General features: G+C 41.4%; 1 protein-coding gene across 8 annotated transcripts; it reads left to right on the forward strand.

Moving 5' to 3' along the window:
* Positions 1–70: 70 nt before the first annotated feature.
* gc2 (guanylyl cyclase 2) lies at positions 71–24377 on the forward strand. Of its 8 annotated transcripts, none has more exons than XM_062066096.1 (25): positions 71–247; positions 2201–2497; positions 2566–2694; positions 2752–2931; positions 7345–7462; positions 7526–7827; positions 7894–8025; positions 8090–8193; positions 10719–10837; positions 11008–11092; positions 11157–11253; positions 11326–11448; positions 11543–11623; positions 11684–11860; positions 12249–12405; positions 12465–12614; positions 14003–14151; positions 14217–14380; positions 14531–14723; positions 18500–18674; positions 20341–20439; positions 20502–20596; positions 20659–20744; positions 20857–20957; positions 23839–24377. In XM_062066096.1, exons 1-24 carry the CDS (start codon positions 224–226, stop codon positions 20954–20956), a joined length of 3336 nt encoding a protein of 1111 aa, XP_061922080.1. In that variant the 5' UTR covers positions 71–223; the 3' UTR covers position 20957; positions 23839–24377. The 8 variants fall into 8 exon arrangements, 6 of the variants coding, with proteins under 6 accessions (XP_061922080.1, XP_061922078.1, XP_061922081.1 ...); XM_062066099.1 differs by lacking the exon at positions 20857–20957 and adding an exon at positions 565–625 and having other exon boundaries at positions 111–247; positions 2161–2497; XR_009828086.1 differs by lacking the exon at positions 20857–20957 and having other exon boundaries at positions 20509–20596; positions 23839–23889.
* The last annotated feature ends 244 nt before the right edge of the window (positions 24378–24621 follow it).

Raw genomic sequence — 24621 nt, forward strand, 5'->3', positions numbered from 1 at the left:
TGCTGCAAGGGAGATGATTGGATTGCAACTAATCTGTCAGGGCAGGTTGTGCATACCTAACCAAACTCATTGTGTGTTCCTCTACACATTCCTACTGAGTTGTGTGTATATTATTTCCTCGCAGGGAGACCGCTAAATCCTGGATGTTGGGACTACAGTATTTCCCTGCACCCTGGAATTTTTGAAGGACACACCCACCTGTCTTTGCATCAGAATATGCAGGATGCTTCAGTCTCTTCTCAGCACGGTAGGAAACTTTAAACCATTAAATAATGACTGAATGCATTTTGCATTTTAAATAAAAACCGAGGAATTTTCAAGATGAAAATACTGAAGCAATGGGGAATGAGAATTATACGCATTTAAATTTGCAAAACACAAAAAGCCTTCCTACCTGCTTAGGAGAAATAATTTGTGTTAGTGACCCCCCACTCTCACATGATTTGTTTGTCAAACATACAATTGTAGTGGCTCGAGTACTAACTATTCCAATGAATTAAACTGCAAATATAAATGTAAATAAATCTTACCCTAATCATGAACCTGTTTTCCGGTGTCACGTAGGCCAAGGAGCAGCTGACACAACCGTGAATAACTGAATTGATACACAACTAGTGTTGAAAAAGTGAGTGTGCATTCATGGAACATTTACTCAAGTGAACAAACAACATGAATTATCAGATTACCTCTCCAACAGAATATCCTTGAGACTGTTTGAACTGCATGCATTTCTGTCTGTCAACTTTTATATATTGTTACGCAACATTGCTTTGATGACCTAGGCTCATTCAAGCTGGAGATCACATGTAGGCCTTTCTACATTTTAATTACACCTGGGTCAGTCGACAATACCAGTTAATCCGCGCCATGCCAGACCAGCATGGACACGTCTGCTGTCCGTAGTCTTAAGCAGCGGTGTCCAAATTGAAGGATACAAGGACCCCTTTGATCAATTTTGTTCATTAAGATACAATTTTGGTCAATAAATGCTTAGCTATCTGAACAAAATATACACATCTTATCTTTGAGTTTGAGCAGTACTTCTCAATAGTATTCTATTATGCCCACTAGGAAGAATAAAACATTTTGCAGTCCCACACTCTGCTTTGGCTATAATTAGTATAATTTGTCTATAAAACTGTTGTACGTACACCTCTGCATAACATTATATAATTATTACCATAAAGGAGAAAAAAAGAAATATAGATCGATGTGCAACAAAGAACTACTTTATTAACATTGTCTTTTAGTCTGTCAGAAAAAATGTAACATGCATCAATTTGCCTGAAAATTTAAAAAATATTTTATTCTTATTTAAACAAACCATTTTTAGACCGACTTGAACCATTTTAAATAAACTCAATAAATAATAATATATTTGAATTGATTAATTATATGAACTCAAGAGCACAATACAGTATATAACACACTTTAACCTACAAAACAAAAATTTGCGCTGAATTAATTTTTTTTATCAAAATGAGGAAGTTAGGATTAATGGCTGCAATGAGCATATTTTAGCTTTGTGAAGCAGGGTTTAAAGCATGATACTAATAAAGCATGTTCCCCGGGGTCCCTCGCGGGCCCGGCATCCTTCTCAGCCCCTCTGTGTTTGAGAAGAACTTAGTTAAGGTAACAATAAATGAATAATATTTCATATAATAAAATAAATATAGTTACAATTTACAATATGTTAAGGCCGAATAAAAACTTGCTTGTTTGATTTGATATTGTTTTCAGAATAAAACAATTTTTAATGATCATATTGTATTAGTGCTATTAAAATTGAATTATTGTGTCTGTATTCTATTTTAGGGTCATATCCTGCTCATTTTAGGGACTTTTAAAATGACATTGGAGCCCAGTGGGGAGGCATAACATGTATACTTCAATAAAATACTCCATGAATGTAAGTTGTGTACAGGGTAAATCTGCGTTCTCTTCATGGCCGAAATTCTCGGATTCTGCTTACTGCTCCTCAGGTTGAGGGTCTGCTTTTAAGGTTAGCATTAAAACTACTTTATTACTAAAAATGTAGTTTAGCCGAGGACTAAAAAAAAATAAATGAAAGAAGAAGGTACAGTTGTCCAGTAGGACTGCATGATTCTGTTCTGTCCTCCATGTGTCCTTTCTAGAACAAAGTCCACCTTTTGTTTGCAGGGCGCAAAATCATTTTCATCCATTTTATTTTGAGCTCTAGAAGCTCAAATTGGGAATGGAATGGCAGAGTCTGCTCTCTCTAACAACATGGAAGCAGGAGCAAAACCACCCCTCATCCCCACATGGACGTCTCCTCCTGGTGGCCCTGGCCTTATTTTGCGCGCTGATCTGCCCTGGCCATGGGACTTTGTTTCGTGTCGGGGTGGTGGGACCCTGGAGCTGTGACCCGCTCTTCTCCAAGGCCCTGCCCACTGTCGCAGCACAGCTGGCTGTAAACCGCATCAACAAGGACCCCTTGCTGTCCCACACTGACACCTTTGACTACACTGTGCTGCATGTAGGCTCTTAACACAATAGAGAACATTGTTGTTTTTCGATGATCTTTACATGACTGTCATTCTTCAGGAGCCGTGTGAGACCTCAAGAGGTCTGGAGGCATTTGTGGCTTTCCACACCAAAGCCTCGGCTTATGTCGGACCTATCAACCCGGGCTACTGTGATGCTGCCTCAATGCTGAGCAAAGGCTGGAACAAAGTAAGTCATGTTTTCAAGCTTAGACAACTAAAACGTGCTAATGGACACCTCCGTCAGGCTCTGTTCTCATGGAGCTGCATCGGCTACGAAATGGACGACACTCGCAGCCACCCGACCTTTGGCCGCTCCATGCCGAGGCCCACGTGGGTGTTGGTGAGAATCATGCGGTACTTCCAGTGGGCTCACGTGGGGATCATCTCTTCCTCGGATGACATCTGGGTAGACACGGCGACCAAGGTTGGAGGCGTCTAAACATGAAATACAAAACAAATATGAATAAAATACAAAATAGATGCATATATGGGGCATTCTACCAAATTAATCCAAAGGGCTGTGCCTTTACCAAAAGGAGGGTTTATTAAAACAATTGAGTATTGGATTTTTACTGGGATTATATGATGATTTGTTTAAACCCAGGGCAGGGGTCGGCAACCCAACATGTTGAAAGAGCCATATTGGACCAAAAATCTAATCTGTATGGAGCCGTAAAAAGTTAAAAGCCTTATGTAAGTGTTATAATGAAGGCAACACATTAAGTAAGTGTCTCAGAGGGGTTAGATAACTCCTGGAAATTACTGGCTTAAAACCACCAAAGGTATAGATCTGTGCCCAAGTTAAAGGAAAGGACAGGCTGTCTTGTAATGGATTTATTACACTCTTTGCAAGCTGGATAACGTTTGCTGTGGTCTGGAACAACATGGTAACGTTTGCTGTCGTCTGGAACAACATGGCACACAATCAGAAATACAGCCGATATTACATACAGATAATGTGTCATGAGACATGCAAATATAAATTAAATACACAGAGGACATAAGTAAAGGAAATTAAATGAACTCAAATAGATCTACAAACGAGGCATAGTGATGCAATATGTACACACGGCTAGCCTAAATAGCATGTTAGCTTGGATTAATAGCACTCCACGCAAGTCAATCAATCAATCAATCAATGTTTATTTATATAGCCCTAAATCACAAGTGTCTCAAAGGGCTGCACAAGCCACAACGACATCCTCGGTACAGAGCCCACATAGTCAATAACATCAACAAAGCTCACCTTTGTGCATTCACGCACAGCATAAAACGTTTGGTGGACAAAATGACACCAAGGAGGAGTGGCATAAAACGTCTTTCTGTGGCAGTGACAGAGGAAGTTGTACACGTAAACCAACTACGGTGAGTTCAAGGACCGCCAAAATTAGTAGGACAAAACAGCGCTGGCCAAATATTGTCATCAGTGAAGCATAAACACAAACATAATAAACAGTGGGCTTTCTAACAATTAGGAAGGTTTGTGTTATGTTTGTCCTCCCACAGAAATATTATTAAAACAACAAATATATTTTTCCCCCATCTTTTCCCATATTTGAAAAAGCTCCAGGGAGCCACAAGAGCGGTGCTAAAGAGCCGCGGGTTGCTGACCCCCGATCCAGGGCATTAATTGAAATAGTGATAAGAAGAATAGATACATCTTTTATAGGGTACTTTCTATTGAGAAGTAGCTGTCCCCAATCGTGACCCCTAAATTTCCATTTATGAAAATATAATTTAAAACATGTTTTATATTTGTTTCAATGGTGTACTTTAAAATATATTTATGACAAAGTTTAAACAGAGGTTGAAAGACAGATTTATTGTGGGTTTCCTTTTTAAATTAAAAAACTGCAACAAAAAAAAATCCCCTAGTTTTTATCTTTATTTAACACAAAAATTCAGAGGTGTGGCTGATTCTAGATTTAGGCCACACCCCTGCTGTTTTTTAACCAGGAAGTGACATTACATTTCTGCCCCTCATGGCTGCATTTTAGTAACCTAATCCTATAGTTTTTAAATACATGTGTTCCAAAGTCTAGAAATCAGTGTGTGTTTTTAAAAATGGTCACTACTGAACACATATTCTCTTCAATTATGTAAATGTTTTCAGCTTTTATGCAACATATTATTTTTTTATGTGTGTACAACTCTTCAAATATGTGTTTGCTAGCCATATGCTTGCTAGAATATTTTAGTTATGGTCAAACTTAGCTAGAATTGTCACTACCGAAACATACAGTACAGTGTCCGCCCTGAGATCGGTAGGTCGTGAGTTCAAACCCCGGCCGAGTCATACCAAAGACTATAAAAATGGGAGCCATTACCTCCCTGCTTGGCACTCAGCATCAAGGGTTGGAATTGGGGGTTAAATCACCAAAAATGATTCCCGGGCGTGGCTGCTGCTCACTGCTCCCCTCACCTCCCAGGGGGTGGTCAAGGGTGATGGGTCAAATGCAGAGAATAATTTCGCCACACCTAGCGTGTGTGTGACAATCATAGGTACTTTACTTACTTATATGACAAAGTTTCGGTGATGACATGATCATTTCGGTAGTGATAAGATTAAACGGAAAGTGGTTTAATCCTACCGTTTTCAAATACTTGTGTTCACAAAAATAAGTGATTGTCTTCAAGAATCATCGTTTTAATCATCTATTTAAAACAAATACGAATGTTTTTAATGTAATGCTGTTTTTTTATCTGTAATTGTAGAGTTCAGAGAGATAGAATCAAGACACCTACATGCCAAAACTAAATAAAACATTGAGAAAGAAAGTTTGAGAGAATATGAAGACAGAGAGAAGGCTGATCCAGTTAAACACCAAGAATATTTGAAGAAGGAAAGAAAGGAAGATTTATTGGCCAGGGAGCAAAGGAAGGTTAACCCTAGACCTGGAGGTCAAAGACTAAAGTGGACGGTCCACTTTAGTCCACTGTGGACCACATCTTATAAGTAAAATGCGATCTTTATCAGACTCCAGTATAAAGTCACACAGGCCCCAATGTGGCCTCAAAGTCACTTACATGCACAGTTCGATAAAGTGAAAACAAAGGAAGTTGACTGCATTTTGTAAATGAACAAGGAATTTTGTGCCGTGGCTTTGTTTGTGGAGGAACCAGTCAGATGATGGAAGACAACTGCAGAAGGAGGAATAAGATCATTGCGAAAAGGAAAGTGATTGTGTTGCGCACACGAATGACATAGCTCGACCAAAGATAACGTAAAAGTCGCAAACATGTACATTGCCTTTAGACGGCAGTCACGTTTGACAAGATCAGATTCCAAACTGATTCAGACTAGCTCCGGTTGTGGCCCATAATTCCCATACGAAAATATTAGATTTGAAGCACTTGGGAGCATACAATATACAATCTGTGTCACTTGAGGGCAAAACAAATCAGATTTTGTGTCCAGTGTAAACGTAGCCAAAGTAATGCACATCAGATTTCAGACGCCTGACAGTAATGTCAAGTGTTTTCTTCTTCTCTGAATACTGAATAAACCCATTTTTACCGCTTGTCCCTCTTGGGGTCGCGTGGGGGCTGGAGCCTATCCCAGCTGCCCTCGGGCGGAAGGCGGGGTACACCCTGGACATGGGGCCACCTCATCACAGGGCCAACACAGATAGACAACTTTCACACTGACCTTCACACACTAGGGACCATTTAGTGTTGCCAATCAACCTATCCCCAGGTGCATGTCTTTGAGGTGGGAGGGGCCTATGTCCAGGTGAATGTTTTTGGAGGTGGGATGAAGCCGGAGTACCCGGATAGAACCATACAGTCACGGGCAGAACATGCAAACTCCACACAAAAAGACCCCAAGCTCATGAATGAAACCCAGGACCTTCTCTCTGTGAGGCACGAGTGCTAACCGCTAACTGAATACTGAACCCACGTGGGTACTTATTTTCAACTGATATTAGCAGTTTTCTCCAAAAATAAAGGATTTTATTGACCACAAAACATATGTTTTTAATATTTCCAACATTGAGCATGTTATAAGTAGATGTCAAGCAATAAGGTTGAGGGAATATGATAAAACCTTGCGAAAAAAATAGTGGTCAATACAGAAACACTGGGTGTTTACAAAAAATAAATGATTGAGTTATCAACTAAAATATTATGTTGATTGGTTAAATGTATGTTCAGTTTCATAAATCATTAACTCTGAAATCAATCTAATCAGTGTTTGGCATTTTAGAAAGAAAGATTGCATACCGATTTTGAAGAATTAAATTCATTTTATCCATCCATCCATTTTCTACCGCTTGTCCCGTTCGGGGTCGCGGGGGTGCTGCAGCCTATCTCAGCTGCATTCGGGCGGAAGGCGGGGTACACCCTGGACAAGTCGCCACCTCATCGCAGGGCCAACACAGATAAGACTACATTCACACTCACATTCACACACTAGGGCCAATTTAGTGTTGCATTTTAATGGATTTTATTGTGAAAAACCTCAATTATTTTTTAAAATAATTTTTACGTGAGGGAAGTAAGCAGAATAACAGGATAGGAGAATTGTTTTAATTCATAATTGAATGCAATGTTTTGGTAGTGACAAATTTGAGGCGAGGAAAAACATTCCCAAATATTCTGAGAATACAAGTTGACTGGTCTTTTTCTAGAAATGTGTCCTTAAGATATTGTACAACATATCTTGTACAAGGTTTTGAGAATATACAACTTAAAACATTATTAAATATTTCCAACCTCACTTTGAACCAATTAGGTAGAATGGCCCATATAATAAATATGAACGCTCAAAATGAAAAATTAAATAAAGTATATAACACATTTTTGGTAGCATTCACTGCTTGTGTTCATCTTTTAGGTGGCCGATTCCCTCCGTGCTCAGGGTCTTTCTGTCAGACTGGTCAGTGTCATGGAGAACACACCTCATGGCATCAGGAGAACTCTGGGCAAAGTTCGCAAGATGAGAGAAATACGAGGTGGATCTCCTTTTTTATTTGTACCTAAAAAGACTTCACCTCAAACATATGTCTTCTCCTCAGTGGTGGTCCTCTGTATGCACTCAGCGCTGATAGGCGGCGAGCTTCAGAAGCTCCTCCTGGAGACGGCTCATGACATGCACATGGTCGACGGCTCCCTGCTATTCCTGCCCTATGACACCATCCTCTACAGCCTTCCATACCGCAACGTCAGCTTCCCGGCGCTGAGGAGCAACCACAAACTGCTGAGGGCCTACGACGCCGTGCTCACCGTCACGATTGACTCGCTCCAAGGGTCGTTTTTCGAGGCCTACAAAGAGGCCATGGGGAACGGCGAAGTGGCGAAAACCCTAGAGCCCCAACAGGTGATGTCAGTAGGGTGGCGTCTATAAGGCCTACTCCCGTCTACAACATCCTGCTTGGCCCTGCAGGTGTCCCCTCTCTTTGGAACCATCTACAGCTCCGTGGTTCTAGTGGCTCATGCCGTGCAGCAAGTCGGACGTTCTAAGCAGTGGATGTCTGGTGGAAATGTGGCTCGTCGAGTGCAAAGCCACAGCTTTGAGGTACACTTTGGAAAATGTTTTGTGACTCAAAATACGTCTTTTTTGCATCTTATTCATGTTGCAGGGCTTCAGCCATCCCATGAAGTTTGATGGTTCTGGAAACGTTCTGTTGGATTATGTCCTACTGGACACAGATGGACTGTCCTGGGAGTTGAAACCAACACACAGGTACAGTAGAAACACCAGGACTGACTAGACTGACTTATATATTATTATATATCAGTATATATTACAAACCCCGTTTCCATATGAGTTGGGAAATTGTGTTAGATGTAAATATAAACGGAATACAATGATTTGCAAATCATTTTCAACCCATATTCAGTTGAATATGCTACAAAGACAACATATTTGATGTTCAAACTGATAAACTTTTTTTTTTTGCAAATAATCATTAACTTTAGAATTTGATGCCAGCAACACGTGACAAAGAAGTTGGGAAAGGTGGAAATAAATACTGATAAAGTTGAGGAATGCTCATCAAACACTTATTTGGAACATCCCACAGGTGAACAGGCAAATTGGGAACAGGTGGGTGCCATGATTGGGTATAAAAGTAGATTCCATAAAATGCTCAGTCATTCACAAACAAGGATGGGGCGAGGGTCACCACTTTGTCAACAAATGTGTGAGCAAATTGTTGAACAGTTTAAGAAAAACCTTTCTCAACCAGCTATTGCAAGGAATTTAGGGATTTCACCATCTACGGTCCGTAATATCATCAAAGGGTTCAGAGAATCTGGAGAAATCACTGCACGTAAGCAGCTAAGCCTGTGACCTTCGATCCCTCAGGCTGTACTGCATCAACAAGCGACATCAGTGTGTAAAGGATATCACCACATGGGCTCAGGAACACTTCAGAAACCCACTGTCAGTAACTGCAGTTGGTCGCTACATCTGTAAGTGCAAGTTAAAACTCTCCTATGCAAGGCGAAAACCGTTTATCAACAACACCCAGAAACGCCGTCGGCTTTGCTGAGCCTGACCTCATCTAAGATGGACTGATACAAAGTGGAAAAGTGTTCTGTGGTCTGACGAGTCCACATTTCAAATTGTTTTTGGAAACTGTGGAAGTTGTGTCCTCCGGACCAAAGAGGAAAAGAACCATCCGGATTGTTATAGGCGCAAAGTTGAAAAGCCAGCATCTGTGATGGTATGGGGGTGTATTAGTGCCCAAGACATGGGAAACTTACACATCTGTGAAGGCGCCATTAATGCTGAAAGGTACATACAGGTTTTGGAGCAACATATGTTGCCATCCAAGCAACGTTACCATGGACGCCCCTGCTTATTTCAGCAAGACAATGCCAAGCCACGTGTTACATCAACGTGGCTTCATAGTAAAAGAGTGCGGGTACTAGACTGGCCTGCCTGTAGTCCAGACCTGTCTCCCATTGAAAATGTGTGGCGCATTATGAAGCCTAAAATACCACAACGGAGACCCCCGGACTGTTGAACAACTTAAGCTGTACATCAAGCAAGAATGGGAAAGAATTACACCTGAGAAGCTTAAAAAATGTGTCTCCTCAGTTTCCAAACGTTTACTGAGTGTTGTTAAAAGGAAAGGCCATGTAACACAGTGGTGAACATGCCCTTTCCCAACTACTTAGGCATGTGTTGCAGCCATGAAATTCTAAGTTAATTATTATTTGCAAAAAAAAAAAAAAGGTTTATGAGTTTCAACATCATATCTTGTATTTGTAGTGCATTCAATTGAATATGGGTTGAAAAGGATTTGCAAATAATTGTATTCCGTTTATATGTACATCTAACACAATTTCCCAACTCATATGGAAACTGGGTTTGTATATACTGTATATATAATATGTAAATATTACATGTTATATTATATTGCTACTATGGTACATCTTTAGTCTACTTTATACCTGTATTATCCTTTCCATTCTTTGTAACTGAGCTACTGTGTGGAACAATTTTGCTTGTGGATCAATAAGGTTTGTCTTAGTCTAAATCTAGCATAGAAACCAGCCGTTGCTTGCATATTTTGCTAGCACATTTTCTGGTGACTGTAAGCAAATTGGGAATGATAAATTAACTTTTGTCATCATATTTCTCCATTTATGCTTATTTTCTATTTCAATAAGCTGATGCCGTTGATGCAAATCCCTTGAACAGTGGCAGAAAATCTTGTTAAAAAAATGAATTTGGTGCATTTTTTAGTTGCTGTGTTAGAATCCAGGTTAATTCTACCATGCTTATTTGTAATAATACAAATAAATAGGTAGGAGGGGACTGCGTGACATGCGGTGAGGTTCTCGCCAGTTGAGGCATTGATGCTTTTGTAGTTTTTATATTTTTTGCATATGCTGTATATGGCCAAGTGCAGTGCAAAGAGACTGGTAAATTAAATTTTAACATGAAATGTGAAAATGTTGTGACTTTCCTTAAGAACATTTTAAATATGATAATAATCACACATAAATTACATTTTTAACATTGTTTAATGAACACATTAATATTTTATGTTTTTGTATCATTTAAAACATTTTCATCATGACAAATGTGACCTCCGCTTCTCCTGACCGCACGTCCCTGCTGGCACTTGATGATTTGGACACGTCGTGTCGGGACCGACCTAAGCGGGCTCCACTGTAGTAAGCTAGCAAATGTTTTATCCTTGTATTCCTCTATGACTGGCATACAACAAAACGCTGGCTCGTGCGTAATAAAAGACTCAACATGGAGGCCGACGTGGTGAACTTCCTCGGTCAAGACATTCACTTTCCTCACGGGTATGGACCCAGAAAGGACGACCCATGCTGGTTCACGCCTGGTGTCATCTGCTCAGAAGGTGAGACAGGACATCTTGTCATCAATCAATCAGTCAAAGTTTATTTAAATAGCCCTTCATCACAAATGCCTCAAAGGGCTTCACAAACCACAGTGACATCCTTGGATCTAAACCCACATCTGGGAAAGATGTGGGTGATAAAATGACACTTACGTGTGTCTGCTCTACAGGCATGGATTTGTTCTCCACCATTAGCGTTGCCCTTGCAGCCATTGCTGCTGCTTTACTGACTGTGCTGCTGGTTTATGTTATCCGGTAAGTCTGAACTGGCTCGGGCTGGAAGATCAAACAATCATAATCATGGTTTCTTGTTTCCTAGGCGACGCATCAACCAGATCTTAATGGTCAAGGGTCCAAACAAGATCCTACTGACTCTTGCGGATGTCACGTTCATCAACCCGTCTCTTAGCAACAAGGTTCGCCCACATCTTGACTGATTCATCATACATCTACATCTTTTGTTTGTAATTGTATGTGCCGTTTTCCAGAAGCTGAGCTTGGAGGACAGCCGGGCGAGTGGCATGAAGAGTGTCTCAGAGCGAAGCCTCACCTCGCTCACCTCTGCCCGATCCCCAGCCACTTACGAGAACTCCAACGTGGTCATTTTTGAGGTGACAAATCAGAGACAGCAACCTCAACATCCATCCATCCATTTTCATTACTTCCAGTAAACGTTATGATAAAAGTGCACATTCTCGCCACCAGGGGGACTGGGCGTGGCTGAAGAGGCTTCCAGATGGATCATTCAGCAGCATTAACCCCAAAACAATCGACATGTTTGAGCTGGTAAGTTAATTATCAGATGATGTTACGTGACAACAACGCTTTTGACGTGTCTGCCGGCAGATGAAGGACATGCGACATGAAAACGTCAACCCTTTCCTGGGCTTCTTCCACGATTGCGGCGTGTTCGCCATAGTAACCGAGTTCTGCTCCAGAGGCAGCCTGGAGGATCTGCTACTGAATGATGACGTCAAGCTGGACTGGATGTTCAAGTCTTCCTTGCTGCTGGATTTGATTAAGGTCTGTTAATTAGTGATCAAATAAATGACAAGAAGCTGGTGTAATGGAACCCGTATAATTCAACCTAGTTCATGCAGACAACCTGTTTTAGTCGACCATCGCATCAACTACTGGTCTATTCATAACAATTGCTGTTAAAATGTCGACACATGTCTTGCAAATAAGCATAAAAATATAATCAGCTGCTGGAAAAAAGATTAGCGCGTGGTTGAAAACTTTGTTAAAGCTATTTTCAGGTATCTTGACAACTGCTTATGTCCAAAGGATGTCGACTTAAATGGTTTCCATTGCAGCAAACTAAGGTCTTAGTTGGCGCACTTCAGCACATACGCTTAGCATTTAGAGTGATGTTTCTATCTCATGTAAATGTCGCTTTTCTCTGTCCCAGGGTATGAAGTACCTGCACCACCGTAGTATGTCCCACTCCCGTTTGAAGTCACGCAACTGCGTGGTGGACGGGCGTTTTGTGTTAAAGATCACAGACTACGGCTACAATGATGTTCTGGAGGCTCAGAGGTTCCCCTACGAGGAAGCCCCTGTAGATGGTTAGAGAATGCCACAATGTTTTGACAAACTTTTTGTAAATCGTCTCGTCGCTTTGCAGAGCTGTTGTGGACGGCTCCAGAGATTCTGAGGACTGTTCAGCCGGGCCTGCACGGAACTCTACCAGGCGACGTGTACAGCTTTGCTATCATCATGCAGGAAGTGGTGATCAGAGGGCCTCCCTTCTGCATGCTGGATCACTCGGCCGCAGGTAAAATGAAAATCAAGCTGTACTGTAAACAGGGATAGCAGATCCATTCTATGTGTCATACTTGATCATTTCGCGATATTGCCATATTTTTGCTGAAAGGATTTAGTAGAGAACATCGATGATAAAGTTCGCAACTTTTGGTCGCTGATGAAAAAAGCCTTGCCTGTACCAGAAGTAGCGTAACATCACAAGTTGAAAGGCTCCTCACATTTCCCCATTGTTTACACCAGCAGCTAGAGCGATTCGGACCGAGAAAGCGACGATTACCCCATTAATTTGAGCCAGGATGAAAGATTCGTGGATGAGGAACGTGAGAGTGAAGGATTAGAGTGCAGTGCAGGACGCATCTTTTTTCGCTCTGACCGTAACTTAGGTACAAGCTGGCTCATTGGATTCCACACTCTCTCTTTTTTCTATTGTGGATCACGGATTTGTATTTTAAACCACCTCGGATACTATATCCTCTTGAAAATGAGAGTCGAGAACGCGAAATGGACATTCACAGTGATTTTTATCTCCACGACAATACATCGGCGAAGCTCTTTAGCTACGGAGCTAACGTGATAGCATCGTGCTTAAATGCAGATAGAAACAGAAGAAATAAACCCCTGACTGGAAGGATAGACAGAAAATCAACAATACTATTAAACCATGGACCTGTAAATACACGGGTTAATGCTTTCCAGCTTGGCGAAGCTTAACAATGCTGTTGCTAACGACGCCATTGAAGCTAACTTAGCAACGGGACCTCACTGAGCTATGATAAAAACATTAGCGCTACGCCAGCCAGCCCTCATCTGGTCATCAACACCCATGCTCACCTGCGTTCCAGCGATCGACGGAAAGACGAAGGACTTCACCCGATCATCCATGCGGTCGGCGGCTAGCGTCGGCGGCTAGCGTTGGATAGCGCGTCTGCTATCCAAGTCAAAGTCCTCCTGGTTGTGTTGCTACAGCCAGCCGCTAATACACCGATCCCAACTGCAACTTTCTTCTTTGCAGTCTCCATTGTTCATTAAACAAATTGCAAAAGATTCACCAACACAGATGTCCAGAATACTGTGGAATTTTGAGATGAAAACTTTTGAGATGAAGAGCTTTTTTGTATTGGATTCAATGGTGTCCGAATACTTCCGTTTAACTATTGACGTCACGCGCATACGTCATCATACATAGACGTTTTCAACCGGAAGTGTAGCGGGAAATTTAAAATTGCACTTTATAAGTTAACCCGGCCGTATTGGCATGTGTTGCAATGTTAAGATTTCATCATTGATATATAAACTATCAGACTGCGTGGTCGGTAGTAGTGGGTTTCAGTAGGCCTTTAATGCAGCAATTACAATGACAATGTTATTGCAATGACACCCATTTGGATTATGTTTCAGATGTGATCGAGAAGCTGCGTAGACCGCCTCCTTTGTGTCGTCCGGTGGTCAGCTTGGACTGCGCTCCATTGGAATGCATTCAGCTGATGAAGCAGTGCTGGAATGAACAGCCGGAAAAGAGGCCCAGGTTTGAGAAGATCTTTGACCAGGTATGTGAGATGTTAAATCCATCAACATCTTGATATTTTCTCACTCTGGTGGCTTCTTTGTCAAGTTCAAGGACATCAACAAGGGCAAGAAGACCAACATCATTGACTCCATGCTGCGGATGCTGGAGCAGTACTCGTCAAACCTGGAGGAGCTAATCCGGGAGCGGACAGAGGAGCTGGAGATTGAGAAGCAGAAGACGGAGAAGCTCCTGACGCAGATGCTGCCTCCGTGAGATGACCGCCGCATGCTTGCACAAGTTTACAGGCTGTGGCTCAATTGGCACTTAACATTTTCAGTTCACATATGCACTCAAATTGGATGAATGTAAAAATGGAAATGTACGAATGAGCTGACCTTATTACTTTTTGTTCTCCTCAGGTCCGTGGCAGAGGCGCTCAAGGTGGGCGGCACTGTGGTGCCGGAGTATTTCGACAGCGTGTCCCTATATTTCAGTGACATTGTAGGCTTCACTACCATCTCAGCCAACAGCGAGCCCATCGAGGTGGTGAACCTGCTCAACAGCCTCTACACGCTTTTTGACGCCATCATTGGCAACCACGATGTCTATAAGGTACTGCTTGTTTTGTATGTATATATATACATATATATATATATGTATATATATATATGTATATATATATATGTATATATATATATATATATATATATATATATGTATGTCTTAATTAGATTATCCAAAAAAATAGTGCTCGATACCGTGGTAGAGCGTAATATGTATGTGTGGGAAAAAATCACAAGACTATTTCATCTCTACAGGCCTGTTTCATGAGGGTTTCCTCAATCATCAAAAATCTCCTGATGATTGAGGAAACCCTCATGAAACAGGCCTGTAGAGATGAAATAGTCTTTTGATTTTTTCCCACACATACATATATATATATATGTATGTATGTATGTATGTATGTATAAGTATATATAAGGGTTAAATCACCAAAATGATTCCCGGGCGCGGCGCCGCTGCTGCCCACTGCTCCCCAAGGGGATGGGTCAAATGCAGAGGACAAATTTCACCACATCTAGTGTGTGTGTGACAATCATTGGTACTTTAAAGGCCTACTGAAATGAATTTTTTTTATTTAAACGGGAATAGCAGATCCATTCTATGTGTCATACTTGATCATTTCGCGATATTGCCATATTTTTGCTTAAAGGATTTAGTAGAGAAAATCAACGATAAAGTTCGCAACTTTTGCTCGCTGATAAAAAAAGCCTTGCCTGTACCGGAAGTAGCGTGACGTCACAAGCAGTAGTGCTGCTCACAATTCCCCGTTGTTTACAATGGAGCGAGAGAGATTCGGACCGAGAAAGTGACGATTACCCCATTAATTTGAGCGAGGATGAAAGATTCGTAGATGAGGAACGTTACAGTGAAGGACTTGAGAGGCAGTGATGGACGTATCTTTTTTCGCCCTGACCGTAACTTAGGTACAAGCTGGCTCATTGGATTCTACACTCTCTCCTTTTTCTATTGTGTATCACAGATTTGTATTTTAAACCATCTCAGATACTATATCCTCTTGAAAATGAGAGTCGAGAACGCGAAATGGACATTCACAGTGACTGCACATGTAAATACACGATTAATAATTCAGCTTTGCGAAGCTAAAAAAAAATAGAAGCTAACCTAGCTACGTAGCCAACGTGATAGCAGCAGTTTCAAATACAGATAAAAACTAAATTAAAAAAAAACCTGACTGGATGGATAGACAGAAGATCAATAATACTATTAAACCATGAACATGTAAATACACGATTAATAATATTCCGCTTGGCGAAGCTAAAAAAACAGAAGCTAACCTAGCTGCGTAGCCAACGCGATAGCGCCAGTCTCAAATGCAGATAGAAACTAAATTTAAAAAAAACATGACTGGATGGATGGACAGAAGATCAATAATACTATTAAACCATGAACATGTAAATACACAATTAATAATATTCCGCTTGGTGAAGCTAAAAAAACAGAAGCTAACCTAGCTGCGTAGCTAACTTAGATGCGGCGGCGGGCGTTGTACGCTTTTGACGACACCCCGGCCGCCATCAGAGTCGGCAAGAAACATATATTTCCCCAAAGTTACATACGTCACATGCACATATCGACACGCACGTACGGGCAATCGATCAAATGTTTGGAAGCCAAAGCTAGACTCACCGTAGTGCGTCTATTATCCTGCTCAAAACACAACACAACCTCCTGGTGTTGGTGTTGCTGTAGTCCGCCGCTCCACCGGCTCCAACTTTCTTATTTGCAGTCTCCATTGTCCATTAAACAAATTGCTCAATCGCTTTATTAACAAGCGGTAACTGGTTGTAGTTCAAAAAGTAACGCACACACATACACGAGCTGCTGTTAGCCAAAAGTCACGCTCACACACACTCAAGTTCTCCGCCAACTCACTCGCGCATGCGCGTTCCCCAAACCCTTAAAGAGACAGTACACTAATGCAAATATCACAGATATTACAGTATTGTACTTAGCCGCTAAGACACCGATCGATCCCACCTACAACGTTCTTCTTTGCAGTCTCCATTGTTCATTAAACAAATTGCAAAAGATTCACCAACACAGATGTCCAGAATACTTTGGAATTTTGTCAAAGAAAACAAGAGGCTTTTCTATCGGGTGCGATGGGGTCCAACCACTTTCGTTGCTTTTGTGACGTCACGCGCATAAATCATATCCAAAGGAGTTTTTCAACCGGAAGTGTGGCAGGAATTTAAAAATTGTACTTTATAAGTTAACCCGGCCGTATTGGCATGTGTTGCAATGTTAAGATTTCATCATTGATATATAAACTATCAGACTGCGTGGTTGGTAGTAGTGGGTTTCAGTAGGCCTTTAATCTTTAATCTTAATCTTAATATAAATATATATATATATGTGTATATATATATAGATATATATACATGTATATATATAGATGTATATACATATATATAAACAGTATATATATGAGTATATATATATATATATATATATACAAATATATATATATATGTATTTCATTTTGTTGTCGTTTTTTAAAGACAACTTTGTGCTGTTTTTATTGGCTGATGTCAACCTTATGGCCACTATTCTCTTAGTACTGTACTATATTTGTTCATCCTTTGGTTACATATGGGACGCAAGTCACATGGTTGTCTTATGTCAGCGCCGGAAGTAGTAAAATCAGCTGTTCACCTGCCGGGTTTTTCCTGCGTGATAAAGAAGGAATAAACAGGGAAGTCCTTCTTTAGCTGCCGTCTTGTTTTAACATATTGCTGCCTTTTGCACATGTCAATGTTTACTTTTGTATGCACAGTAAATCACCACAAAATATGTACTTTGGAACAAGGTTCACAGATTCTATTATTTGGCTTGTTAGCTTCCCATCGCAGGCAGGCGATGATGGTCGTAGTTTAGGGAATAGTTGTTTGATGTTGGATGCTAGAAAATGTCCGATGCGTTGCAACAGTCAGCCTTAATGCATTGTTGCAGCTCAAGGATTTTTGTGAACGTCATGTCATGCGCGTTTGCGAGACGAGGGTGTGTAGTGTGCCGCCGTATTCGGGGGTTAAAATGCGTGCCTGTTTGGGGGTTAAAATGCGTGCCTGTTTGGGGGTCTGCTGATCACTCTCCGGGTGGAGTTGTCACTTATGTCATAGTTTTTTTCCTAAGACTTTTTCGATTTACCTGTATGGTCCCAAAGATCGACTGGTCGATGGCGATTGACGGGTTGGCGACCCCTGTAATAGACAAATAGCTAACTAAGACAGTTTGTCATGACAGGTTTTTACTTTTTTATTATGTTCCTGTATATTGTTTTATTTCCTCTACAACACTTTTATTTTGGTTTCCATTTCCCGTTTGCCACTATTTATCCTGTCTCGACGCTAGTTTTTCTCACCTGTCCCTAATTGGCAATCAGTACACACCTTTTCCTGGATGCCAATCAGGATGCTAAATATACCAGCCCTGTCCTCTGGATATATAGCATATATGCTTGTGTTTTGCTTTGTGCATAGAACCGCCATGCAACATAGCTTTCCCATTGCTTGTATCTCTTGGCATTTGTGTGCACTTCCTTATTCCACTACTATTTCCTCTTAGTAAAACCTTTTTATCTGCACTTCTCCTGCAGTGCTTGCACACTACTGTGACACCTTCCAAATTTTGCTACACTGTAACGTTACATATGCTAGGCTATCTAAACAAAACAATCGATTTTTGGACTAGGTGACGAAGCAGATTATCTCATTAGTAGTTAATAAATTTTATTTCTACAATAAGTCGAGGGCTAATGAAAAAAGGAGGGTCTGCACTGTGGCGCCCCTGTCCTGTCCCCACAGGTGGAGACGATTGGTGATGCCTACATGGTGGCGTCAGGCGTCCCTGTTCCCAACGGTAACCGGCATGTGGCGGAGATAGCCAACATGTCTTTGGACATCCTGAGTGCTGTGGGAACCTTTAAAATGAAGCACATGCCAGATGTTCCCGTCAGGATACGCATTGGACTGCACACAGGTGGATGCAAAGTTAGCAGACAAAAAATAGGGGTGGCCGATACTACACATTTTGTTATTGATGCGATACAATTATTGCCTTTTTAAATGATTTTTTTCAAGATCATTCAATTTTGTGAACAATTAAACAATATATAGACGCAAGAGTGTAACAATGTCAACAAAAGCATTCCCGCTGGTCCCGCCGTGCCATACGTTGCCTCAAAAGTCCAAACCTGAAGTCCCCCCGACACGTCTTATCAGTGCATGACCACGCGGACATGGGAGATCTTCTCACCGCCTTGTGGAACACCTGCTTTTATTTGAGAAAAATAAAGTCAATAGTGCAAAAGAAGTAAACAAAAGCAAAAACTATATTGACTTATACGAATCTTTTGCTTTTTGCCGCTAAAGCCCTCCTGTTTGCCAAGTTTTTGTTTGTAAACAATATGGTATATAGACAAAACAATGTAACAATACAACCAAAACTGAACATTTCAAAATAAGACAACTGAAAAATACTGATTTCAACACTTAATAGAGGGGTCGGCAACCCAAAATGTTGAAAGAGCCATATTGGACCACAAATACAAAAAAGTAATCGGTCTGGAGCCACAAAAAATTAAGACTTATATAAGTGTTACAATGATGGCTAATTAGCTATATTAGCCTACTAACAAAATGACCATGTGTTGCAGGCTGACGCAAATCATCTTTGACATAAATGTTGAAATGTAATATACACATTTTTACAACATTGGACAACGTTGGTAAAACTTCTCAATGGGTGAGATAACTCCTGGAAATGGCCAAATGTATAGATGTGTGTGTCCAAGTTAAATAAAATGTCAGGCTGTCTTCTTCTAATGGATTTATTACAATATTTGCAAGCTGGGTAACGTTTGCTGTGGTCTGGAACAACATGGTGCACAAACAACAATCAGAAATGCAGTCAATATTACATACAGAGATAATGTGTCATGAAACATGGAAAAATAAAGTAAATACACAGAAGTTAATTAAATGAGCTCAAATATGCAATATGTACATACAGCTAGCTTAAATAGCATGTTAGCATTGATTAGCTTGCAGTCATGCAGTGACCAAATATGCCTGATTAGCGCTCAACACAAAATGATAACATCAACAAAGCTAACCTTTGTGCAAAGCATAAAACATTTGGTGGACAAAAAAGGAGTGGCATAAAACACGTCTTTCTGTGGCAGCGTCGGGGAAAGTTGTACATGTAAACAAACTGTTGAGTCACAGTCCACACAGTGGTGAGTTCAAGGGCCGCTGAAATTAGTAGGACAAAACAGCGCTCACCAAGTACTCTCACCAGTGAAGCAAACACAAACATATCAAACATATTAAACAGTGGGCTGTCTAACAATTAGGAAGGTTTGTGTCGCGTTTGTCCTCCTACAGAAACCATATTACAAAAAAAAAAAATGTTTTACCCCATTTTCTTCCCATTTCCATAAATTTTTTAAAAAGCTCCATGGAGCCACCAGGGCGCCACTAAAGAGCCGCATGTGACTCTAGAGCCGCGGGATGCTGTATCAATATAATACTGATTGATACCTTGGTATCAATACTACTGATACTTGTATCAATCTGCCCGTCCCCTACGTCATATAATGACAAGTGTATCTTTGTTGCCATAACGACTCTGTCACATGCTGCAGGTCCATGCGTAGCAGGTGTTGTGGGTCTCACCATGCCTCGCTACTGTTTATTCGGCGACACGGTGAACACTGCCTCTCGGATGGAGTCCAGCGGCCTGCGTGAGTGTCAATGACAGCCTTCTCCGTCTGCCTCCCATCTGCTTCAATTTGCCTTTTTCTAGCCTACAGGATCCACGTGCATGAGAGCACGGTCAGAGTCCTGCACGAGCTCAATCTAGGCTACAAGCTGGAGTTGCGGGGGAAGATGGAGGTCAAGGTGTGATGTCCCGCTGATGTCCTCTAAAGATGTAATTTTCTCATCTTCTTCTCATCGTTCAGGGAAAAGGAACAGAGGAGACCTACTGGCTTGTCGGGAGGGACGGATTCACCAAACCTCTTCCTGTACCTCCAGAACTTAAGTCAGGGTAGGAACAAACCTTGCGTTTGTGTGTGTGTGTTTTTGTGTATGTGTGCGTGCGTCCGTGCTATTGCGCACTTGCGCGCTTAGTGTTCATGCTGTTAACTTCATTCCAACAGGCAAATGGCCCACGGGCTGCAGATGGCCGAGATAGCGCAGTACAAGAAACGGCAAGCCGAGAAACAGCGGCAGGAACAACTTGCAAAGAAGAAAAACTGAGGTAATGTTATGCATTCCCAAAATGTATAACATTACATACAGGCTTGGTTGGGAATGGTGCAGGCAACGATAGTTTGGGTAAAAGAGTGTGCAAAAAATGGTTAAAACCAACAAGAAGTGCCAAGTCCAAAGTGTTTTGGGGTTTTGTGTGACTCATGTTCATGCAAGTAAATCATTACGATCTTAATTTTGGGAAGTGTTGATTGCTGGCAAAACTCAGTTCTTCTCCTTTACAAGTTTAAAAGACTTCTTATGACTAGAGATGTCCGATAATGGCTTTTTTGCTGATATCCGATATTCCGATATTGTCCATCTCTTAATTACCGATTCCGATATCAACCGATACCGATACATACAGTCGTGGAATTAACACATTATTATGCCTAATTTTGTTGTAACTTTACCATGAATTGATTAACGTGGACCCCGACATAAACAAGTTGAAAAACTTATTCGGGTGTTACCATTTAGTGGTCAATTGTACGGAATATGTACTGTACTGTGCAATCTACTAATACAAGTTTCAATCAATCAATCAAAAACAAGGTTTTCCAAAATAAATCAACTCCAGTTATGGAAAAAAGTGCCAACATGGCACTGCCATATTTATTATTGAAGTCACAAAGTGCATAATTTTTTTTAACATGCCTCAAAACAGCAGGTGGGCGGGGTTGGGGGGGTGGGGTTTGGTGGTAGCGGGGGGTGTATATTGTAGCGTCCCCGAAGAGTTAGTGATGCAAAGGGTTCTGGGTATTTGTTCTGTTGTGTTACGGTGCGGATGTTCTCCCGAAATGTGTTTGTCATTCTTGTTTGGTGTGGGTTTACAGTGGCGCATATTTGTAACAGTGTTAAAGTTGTTTATACGGTAACCCTCAGTGTGGCCTGTATGGCTGTTGATCAAGTATGGATTGCATTCACTTATGTGTGTCTCAAAGCCGCATATATGATGTGACTGGGCCGGCCCGCTGTTTGTATGGAGGAAAAGCGGACGTGACGACAGGTTGTAGAGGACGCTTAAGGCACGCCCCCAATGTTGGTGTCCGGCTGGAAATCGGGAGAAATTCGTGAGAATGGTCGCCCCTGGAAATCGGGAGAATGGTCGCCCCGGGAGATTTTCGGGAAGGGCACGGAAATTCAGGAGTCTCCCGAGAAAATCGGGAGGTTGAAACCGATAGTGATCATTTCCGATATTACAAACCCCGTTTCCATATGAGTTGGGAAATTGTGTTAGATGTAAATATAAACAGAATACAATGATTTGCAAATCATTTTCAACCCATATTCAATTGAATGCACTACAAAGCCAAGATAATTGATGTTCAAACTCATAAACTTTATTTATTTTTTGCAAATAATGATTAACTTAGAATTTCATGGCTTTAACACGTGCCAAAGTAGTTGGGAAAGGGCATGTTCACCACTGTGTTACATGGCCTTTCCTTTTATCAACACTCAGTAAACGTTTGGGAACTGAGGAGACACATTTTTTAAGCTTCTCAGGTGGAATTATTTCCCATTCTTGCTTGATGTACAGCTTAAGTTGTTCAACAGTCCGGGGGTCTCCGTTGTGGTATTTTAGGCTTCATAATGCGCCACACATTTTCAATGGGAGACAGGTCTGGACTACAGGCAGGCCAGTCTAGTACCCGCACTCTTTTACTATGAAGCCACGTTGGCTTGGCATTGTCTTGCCGAAATAAGCAGGGGCGTCCATGGTAAAGTTGCTTGGATGGCAACATATGTTGCTCCAAAACCTGTATGATGTACCTTTCAGCATTAATGGCGCCTTCACAGATGTGTAAGTTACCCATGTCTTGGGCACTAATACACCCCCATACCATCACAGATGCTGGCTTTTCAACTTTGCGCCTATAACAATCTGGATGGTTCTTTTCCTCTTTGGTCCGGAGGACACGACGTCCACAGTTTCCAAAAACAATTTGAAATGTGGACTCGTCAGACCACAGAACACTTTTCCGCTTTGTATCAGTCCATCTTAGATGAGCTCAGGCCCAGCGAAGCCGACAGCGTTTCTGGGTGTTGTTGATAAACGGTTTTCGCCTTGCATAGGAGAGTTTTAACTTGCACTTACAGATGTAGCGACCAACTGTAGTTACTGACAGTGGGTTTCTGAAGTGTTCCTGAGCCCATGTGGTGATATCCTTTACACACTGATGTCGCTTGTTGATGCAGTACAGCCTGAGGGATCGAAGGTCACGGGTTTAGCTGCTTACGTGCAGTGATTTCTTCACATTTTCTGAACCCTTTGATGATATTACGGACCGTAGATGGTGAAATCCCTAAATTCCTTGCAATAGCTGGTTGAGAAAGGTTTTTCTTAAACTGTTCGACAATTTGCTCACGCATTTGTTGTCAAAGTGGTGACCCTCGCCCCATCCTTGTTTGTGAATGACTGAACATTTTATGGAATCTACTGTTATACCCAATCATGGCACCCACCTGTTCCCAATTTGCCTGTTCACCTGTGGGATGTTCCAAATAAGTGTTTGATGAGCATTCCTCAACTTTATCAGTATTTATTGCCACCTTTCCCAACTTCTTTGTCACGTGTTGCTGGCATCAAATTCTAAAGTTAATGATTATTTGCAAAAAAAATTTTTTATCAGTTTGAATATCAAATATGTTGTCTCTGTAGCATATTCAACTGAAAATGGGTTGAAAATGATTTGCAAATCATTGTATTCCGTTTATATTTACATCTAACACAATTTCCCAACTCATATGGAAATGGGGTTTGTACATTTTAAAGCATTTATCGGCAGGCCGATATTATCGGACATCTCTACTTATGACTGTTACATTTGCTCAATTTAGTTCCCATTCTGTGTTAATTATGCATGTCCTCTCCTGTGTGCTTTCAGCCTGCTCCCCAAAGAGCCAAAAAACTTGAAGCAGGTGTTCCACAAGGCGGTGAGGAAGATCTCCCATGTCCGCGTGGTCATGCAACTGTGCGAGGATGATGACAGCGTCATGACGTTTCATCACTGATAAGACGTGTCGGGGGGACCTCAGGTTTGGACTTTTGGGGCAACGTATGTCACCGCGAGACCCGCAGGAAGGCTGCTGGCGAAAGTTGGGATTAGCCGGGTTATGAATAGAGACTAATAAACAGCCACTCAGCAAAGACGGGATGCCCTCAGTCAGCAGATGATGAACACAGATTATCCCCTAGTCCTTTTCCTTGTGTCTGGGATGCAACAAGGTGTGTTTTTTTTAGTTTGGGGATTTTATTCCAAAATACAAGCAGGAAATGCTAAAAGCAGAATAGCCAACATTTCTTAATTTCCCCCAATTTATTGGTAATCTCTGCTGATAAATTGAGTATGCTTACTGGTGTTAAAAAATAGCACCCTCTTGTGGTGAAACATTAAACCTTGGTCACATGGTACATGCTAATCAATCCCTTGTGCGTGTGTGTCATTGTCTCAAATAGTATGCGTCAGTGAGTACACGTCAAAGTAAGGTATACTCTGTACCTGAGTGCACATTTTTACAGTGTAGTGCCGTCCCAAATCCATTCAGGTTGTTGCGTACTTACCGTAAATGACAATAACCATACCCACTTCTTCTTCGGTTCACTATTTTTCACTGCTGCGGTTGCTCCTCATGTGCCGTTAGTTCCTCTGCACACATCTGTTTTGAGT

Source organism: Entelurus aequoreus, linkage group LG12 (genome assembly GCF_033978785.1).
Source record: "Entelurus aequoreus isolate RoL-2023_Sb linkage group LG12, RoL_Eaeq_v1.1, whole genome shotgun sequence".
Classification (NCBI taxonomy): Eukaryota; Metazoa; Chordata; class Actinopteri; order Syngnathiformes; family Syngnathidae; genus Entelurus; species Entelurus aequoreus.